General features: G+C 53.0%; 1 protein-coding gene across 1 annotated transcript in view; it reads left to right on the top strand.

Moving 5' to 3' along the window:
* Positions 1-14: 14 nt before the first annotated feature.
* Positions 15-7122, top strand: part of PRRT4 (proline rich transmembrane protein 4) — a 9527-nt gene continuing 2419 nt past the window's right edge. Inside the window, exons 1-3 of the mRNA XM_023528949.1 lie at positions 15-1723; positions 1809-1916; positions 2265-2413. Coding sequence (XP_023384717.1) covers positions 1072-1723; positions 1809-1916; positions 2265-2413 — 909 coding nt within the window. The 5' untranslated portion in view covers positions 15-1071. The remainder of the gene's footprint in view (positions 1724-1808; positions 1917-2264; positions 2414-7122) is intronic.

The raw sequence follows: 7122 nt of genomic DNA, 5'->3' as shown, positions 1-7122 counted from the left end.
GGAGGCTAGGAGCTCACAGAGCTTGTGTCTGAAACCATGTTGGAAGGAGGGGGGCTCAGCAGGACCCAACGTGTATGTGCGTGCACTTGTGTGCAGGGCTGTGTGAAGGGTGAGTGGGTGAGTGTGTCATGGGTGCTAGATGTGGCCGTGTGTATGATGTCAGGGTGCCGGATACACGTGTGTTCCTGGCTCACCCTCCCCTTCCCCCACCAGATGTGTGTGCTGGGAGAGGGGTTCCAGGGAGGGAATAGGAGTCTCCTGCAGCAGCCTCTCACCCAGCCGGCCTTCCTGGCCATCTTCCCCAGGAAGCCAGCTATGGCCAAGCTGCTCCTCCCCACAGTGTTCCTAAGGTTAAGGGGAAGGGAGCAGGCCAAGCCCCGTGAAAGAGGGGGAGGCTGAAGGGATAGAGCTTCTGCCAGACCAGGGAGCTGGGCTGCCTTCTCCATCTCTGCCAGATCACTCAGCCCTCTGCTTTGCCTCTCCCAGGGCCCTGTGCTCCTGGGTCTGAGTGAGTAGACGGCTAACATCTTAGGTTGGGGCCCGAGATGGGGGTGGGAATAGTTGAAACTCATCTGTGAGGGTTAGCTTATTCGCAGTTATGTTGCCAGAAGGGTGCTGGGAACATAGTAGCCTCAATAAATATTTGTGGGTGGAAAGGAGAATAGAGAGAGGGAGGGAAGGTATCTGAGTCTGGGAGTCAAGTCCACCCCCTCTGCTATCAGTCAAGGATGAGGGCAGCTGGTTGCAGTCAGATCCTAGTCCCCAGATTGAGCAGGTGGGGGAGGCAGGGGTTTAGGGAGAGGGAGCCTGAGCTGGAAGAGAAGGAAAACTGTAGGGGAGAGATTTGTGCTGGGGCCTGGATGGAGGAAGGAGCTGGCAACTCTCCTTGGGCAGAATCCTTTGCATCCTGCCCCCGGCCTCCACCTGCTTCTCTGTCATCAGAAGCCTCTCTCTGGTGCGTTCCATCCCAGGGTTCATAGTGCCTCTCGTCTCTCCAGGACCTCCGTGCTCAAAAGGTGCTGAAGAACTGAGCTGCCAGCCCACCGAGGCCGTCTGAGGCCAGGTGGGGCCATGGCAGGGCATGGCTGTCTGGGGCTGGGGCTGTTCTGTTGGGTCCTGCTTGCTGTTCCTGTGGGCCCCCAGCCTGCTTCTTCTGTCCCAGGTGCCCCTCTCACCACTTTGACCCCACCACCTCAGAGCGAGGCCTCTATGTTGTCTCTCAACCTGGGACTTAACTTCAAATTGCACCTTCGGGGACCTGCGGCTGCCTGGGGGAGCCCTGTCACAGAGACCCAGCCACTTTCTCCTGGGCCAAGCCGAGAGCTAGAGAAAGAAGTGGCCAGTGGACTGAAGACTGACCCCCTTTTGGAACTGCTGGTGGGCTCCCTTGGGAATTCCGTCCCTGAGTGGGGCTCTGCTGAAGGCAGCTCTACGCCCTGGGCCTCCTCCCTGTCTCTAGAGTCCACATCCCCCTTCTCTGGGCCCACCGACCAGCCCACTGCTCTCTATCAGCCCAGGACGGGCACTGTGACCTGGGACACTGCTCTGACAGCTACAGCACCTCCATCCAGTGCTCCCAGGCCCCACCAGAGTGAGCTGGAACTGAAGTTTGACATGGCGCTGAGAGCCGGTGCAGCCCCCACGCTCGGGCATCGAATGCTGCCCTTGCTGCCCAGTCTGCGGGCCAGCCTGGCAGAGATTGCTGGGCGCCTGGGACCCTTTGGTGAGTACTCACCTCATCCTGAGGAGAGCCCCTGCTGGGCAGCCTGGTAGGTAGGAGGAAGCTTCAGCCCGGGCTCCTTTTGCAGGGTTTTTTGGCACTACTCTGTCCCCACTCCGGAACTTCTCAGGCCTGAGCCCCCCAGGTCCAACTGCATCCCCAAGCTCTGCCTCTGGAGTTTCTTCAGATTCTCCAGGTGAGTGTTTATTTCATTGCAACAAACATTAATGGAACCTCTACATGTCAGACACTGTGCTACGGGCCTAATCGGTGCCTTCCTTTCTTCCTTGACTCAAGGGAGGCCAGCATTGCTTTCTCCAGGCCCTGGGACATGGGCCACTGCTCACAGGGGGAAATCCCCTCTTTGCCATGTTGAATCTGGTTTGGTCCTTGGAGCTCAGCTCTTGATGGACATGAGGCTACAATTCTTGGGACAGTGGCTCCCTTAGAGCAAGCTCGGGGAAGAACAGGCTTTTCACCAAAGCCCCAGGGGCCAAGGCCGGCTGAGGAGATGGCAGTCAAACCCCATGTGCTCCCTTTGCAGGGTTCTTTGGCACCACTCTGTCCCCGCCCCCATCCTTCCTGGAGAGAAAACTCCCAAGCCCAGGCCTACTAGACCCAACTGCTTCCCTAAGCTCTGCCTTGATTGCAACAGCATCGCTAGGTAAGTGTCCAACTCATTTGAACTTGACAGTTATTTATTGAGCACATACTACATATTAGTCACCCGTTGTCATTCTGGGACCCTTTTATTTCACTGTCATCATAACACCATTCTCTTTGTCATTACCATGGAGATACACATTAACGGACTGAGAACAAGTGTTGCTGGGGATGGCCCCACACAGAGTTAAGTAAAAGTCCCCTGGGAATTTTGCAATCACAGGCAAAGCAAGATATAGACAAATATATCAGGGGCAAACAGACACAGGATCTCCTCCATGATTTCCATAGCCTCAGCACCAACCCCACCCTCTGCTCCCGTATGCCTGGCTTGTCTCCCCACCCCCACCCAACCTTGGGGCCCCTCTCTTTTGCTGTCTGATCTGACATGACATGCTGTCAAATACGGGCAGAGCTGAGCCCCTCAACAGCCAAACAATGAAGACCTTGAGCAGACAGATGCCATCCTCATTCAAGGGAGCCTTTCAGAAGACGCACATAGACGAACTGGTGGTGCAGATGAAAGACCAGGGGCTCTGGGAGCTTGGGACCTGGCTTTGAACCCCAATTCACTTACTAACTGGCTGGGTGACCTCGCAGCAGGTCATTTAGTCTCTCCGAGCCTAAATTTTCTTATGTATCTGGGGGTTTCATACTAGTACCTATCTTGTTATTATGAGCACGAAGTCGGAGCTCATTAAATAGCAGCTGTTAACCTTGCTTCTTCCACTGCTGCATCCCAAATACACTTCCAGACCCTACCTCTCAGACACTGCAACCCTAGTCTCAGGATGTGATGGGATAGTACATAACCCACAGGACAGAAGGCACACTGCTTAGGGAGAGGTCCTGCTAGGTGAAGCCGAAGGAGCCATGGAGAGAGACCACCAGGCCCCAGCTTTTCTCTAAAAAGGGTTTACTGTAGCTGCGAATCCTCTCAGCCTCTACCCTCCCGATAAGGAACCTGCTCAGCAGTGGAAATCACTGGTCCCCCAGTTTCTTCCAGCTCCAGGCTTAACACAGCACCTGACTCTCACTCACTCCTGCGTGATCACTGCATTCCTGGCCATGTGGGTGAGGAGCCTGCTGTCCCTTCCCTGTCCAGCCCAGTGCGTAGCAGTGGCAGGATCTTCTGTGGGGTTGGGGGCAGGCTCTGTGGCCTCGGGGAAGAATGATAGCTGGCACCATGTCAGCCTTGGTGACAGTGCTGTCCAGGCAGGTTTAATGAGTCTGGACAGTAGCAGAGGCAGCCCAGCTCACTCATACCACCCTTTTTCCCCCTCCACACTGACAGTTGCACGAACCTAGCCTCTTCCTGGCTGTTCCTCTTGGATAAACCCAGGAGAGCTATAAGCATCTTAGAGAGAAGGCCAGGGGGCCTTACTTAAGCCAGCAGTGTGTGTGGGGAGCAGTGTCAAGCAGTTAGGGGACATAGGGAGTCTCTCTGTGTCTCCTCTAGGACCTTTCTAACCTAGATGTGGTTAACCTTTGACCCAAGGGCTTCTCTTCCCTTGCGTTAGGTCCCCTTTGCTTTGGACAGAGCTTCAACCACTACACACAGAAAGAGTTGTACAGGTCGTTAACACCTTGAAAGACTTTCATACCAATTGATAAGTACTCACTGCACTTAGTCCCCTGAGCGCTCCCCACCACTCCCTAACCATCCTGGCTGGCACTTGTGCCATTTCCAGTTGTTAAATATTTCAAATGTCGCCCTTACAAAAAGTATCAATCCTCTGTAATCCTGGAGGTGGGGGTGGGGAAAGGGATGGGGCCCGGCCACTGAACAGGCTGCAGCTTCCGGCATCCACAGTGGAGCCCAGATCCCCCAGCCCTTTGATCTGGGCAGCTGGTGGATAATCAGGCCTGACGTTTCCATAAATCTAGCTGGCCCCTCTCCCCGACTCCCCCCTAGCCAGCTCTGACCTCACCAATTACTCAGATTGACATCCCATCTCCTCCTTTTTGCCCCTGAGGTCAAGAGGGGCCACAGGGCTAGAGTGGGAGAATCTTGTAAATGAGGCCTGCTCACAAGAGGGACCTTAGGAAGTCACTATCTTCTGGGCTTTTCTAGGGGAACCTGAGGGCTCCTGGGGAAGCCTCGAAAGGAGTGAGATCAAGTGGACCCTTCAAAGGCAGAAACTAGGTCTTCTTTGCCTGTTCCCAGCCACACGTCGCCCGGTGCTGGGCACACTAGCTATGCCTTGCCCCCTGGAAGCAGTGCTTCTAGTTCAGAACTCGTTCCTCTGACACCTGAGCTGTGCCCGTACTTCGCTTATCATTATTTTTTTTTTAAATTCCTTTTCTGGCTTCTTAAGGAATGTTGAAATTTATTCTAGTTGCCATAGTGCTTTGGGACAGAGATGAGAGGAAGGGCTTTCTGTGGCCCTCCGTGAGGAGAGGAGCAGACATCTGAGAGCTGCCCTGGTCTGAACAATGAGCAGGGAAGAGGTGTGTGGGGCGGCAGGCGAGCACAGGCTGTGGGGCTCCCAGGCATGGTCTCTGCCTCTCTGCAGAGCCCACCAAAGCCAAGGAAAGGCCAAACAAACTCATCCACTTTGTAGAAGTGGGTTGGGCAAGGGCGTCTGAGGAGACCAAGGAATGAGAGTGAGGGAGAGAGAGTGTGTGTCTGATGCCACTAATACCAGACTGATGCCTGCCTCTGATCGGCAAGCTGTCTATTCCCAGTTGAAGGGATCCTCCTTTAACTCACGGCTGTGTTTTTGTTAGGTGTTCAGGGATGCCCAGCCATTCAAATAGTGTTCTTCAAGCAGGGTTCACAAAGTGAGACAATACGTTGATGTTCACTCATTTGACTAACTGTTGATTTTGTAAGCAAGTTTAGGATGTGCTAAGGGACAGCAGCCCTTTTGTAAGTTAAATAAAGAACTAGTTTGAAGCCAGAAATGGTCACGCCCACACAAACACAAACTGATGATGAGGGATAAACATTAGCCTATAATGATGACACCAATGACAACCACATATTGAATGGTCATTATGCACCGGTACTCCAAACAGCTTTGCACGCACTGTCCATTTGTGCTCATAGCGGCCTGTGCAGTAGGTACTCTTCGCCACTTCAGACTTGAGGAATGCGATGGAACGGGAGGCAGGGCACAAGCTGCCGTTTGCAGTAGGCAGTGAGCTGTGGATGTTTAATGTTTTGGCTGCTCCCTCTCTGCCCTCCCCAGTTGTCTGATTCTATCTTCCTCTTCTCTTTCTCCAGAGCCGCTTTCTGCCCTCCTCACTCCTTTTATACTTGATCGTAGCCAAAAGGCTGAGAAGCAATCTTTTTCCTTGTTCTCAGGACTGCTTTGTTTTGCATGTCCCCAGCCTGAGCTGGCACTGCCTGGGGTGGGGGTCCTCCTGAGGTTTTCTTGTATTGTCCAGCTGAGGGGTCTTCCTAGATTATCCAGTTGAGGCATGGCTGGGCATGGCCAGGTAGTTGGGGCAGGAGTCTGGTTTTCAGCAGATCCCCAATCTCCCACCCCGCCCTCCCAACCGCATTCTACATCTGCTTCCTCTTCATCTCCCCATTCCCACCAGGCTGTCCGCATCCTTTGCCACCATCTTTCTCCCTCTGCCCTTGCCTGAAGCCACAGTTCTGCTGAGTCTGCTAGGTGGAGTAGGGAGAGGTTTCGGTTCCAGCATCCTCCATTGCTGCATGGTCATGAAGAGAATCCTTGAATCTAACTCTTTCTAACTCCTCTCTTGCTCCAGGAGAGTGAATTAGAGATCTTACTCCTCGACCTCTCTTACTTGACTTCCCTTTCCCATAGGACATGGGGAAGATGTTGAAGCACAGGATGGGGCTAGGGGCCTGAGTTAGCAAACCCCAGAGCAAACCCTGAGGGCCTCATTGACTAAGATGGCATTTTATCTCACTATGCTCTCCCCAGTTGTTCCTTCCTAGAAGTTTAAGGGTAACTTCAAGCCCCAGCAGAGTCCATCTCAATGCTACTTTCTATAAAATGGACTAGAACCAAAGGGGCATGCACCTGTATTAAGAGCCTTAGACTAATGGTTTTGTGACTGAGTCAGGATGGGGAACACAGCTGTGGGTAGAGAGAAGGGTATAGCAGGCAGGAAGGCCAATGAATAGGAAAGGTGTTCTCGGGGTGCTGGGGACAGGAGTATCTCACCTCTCACCCTCCTGCATGTATGCATGTGTACACGTGTGCATGTGTGTGCGTGTGTGTATGTGTGTATGTAGGGGCTTTTATTGAAGAGACAGGGAGAATGGAGAAGCACTTGAAAATGGGCAGGGAAAGCTTCTTCTAGCACTGAGGCGGGAGTTGGGAGTCAGGGGTACAGAGCAAGAGAGAAGCAAACTAGTATTATGAAGAGGCTCTGGAATTGTAGAAAGGGGCTCAGACTGGTGCTCAGATCTGGATTCTAGTAGTAGCCCTGCCAATTTGTGACCTTGGACAAATCACTTTGCCTCTTCGTGGACCCTCAGTGTCTTCATATGACAAACAAGAAGATTCACTTAGTCAACGAATATCTGCTCAGTGCCAACTCTGTGCCAGACACCATTTTAGGCATGGGGATTCAGATGTGAGCAAAGCAAACAAAAATACTTGTTCTTAAGAAGCTTTCTTTCTAGTGGGGGATTGAACTAGAGGGGGCTTCCACAGTCCCTTCCAGTTGTAAAATCCTGGGACTTCTTAAGAAAAACCCTTTGCAGTAGAGTCACAGAGTTATGAAGGGAAATGAACAAAGCAGGGAGCTGGGGG

Source organism: Pteropus vampyrus, unplaced genomic scaffold, assembly GCF_000151845.1.
Source record: "Pteropus vampyrus isolate Shadow unplaced genomic scaffold, Pvam_2.0 Scaffold33, whole genome shotgun sequence".
Lineage (NCBI taxonomy): Eukaryota > Metazoa > Chordata > Mammalia > Chiroptera > Pteropodidae > Pteropus > Pteropus vampyrus.
This window is presented reverse-complemented; position numbering and strand designations above follow the sequence as displayed.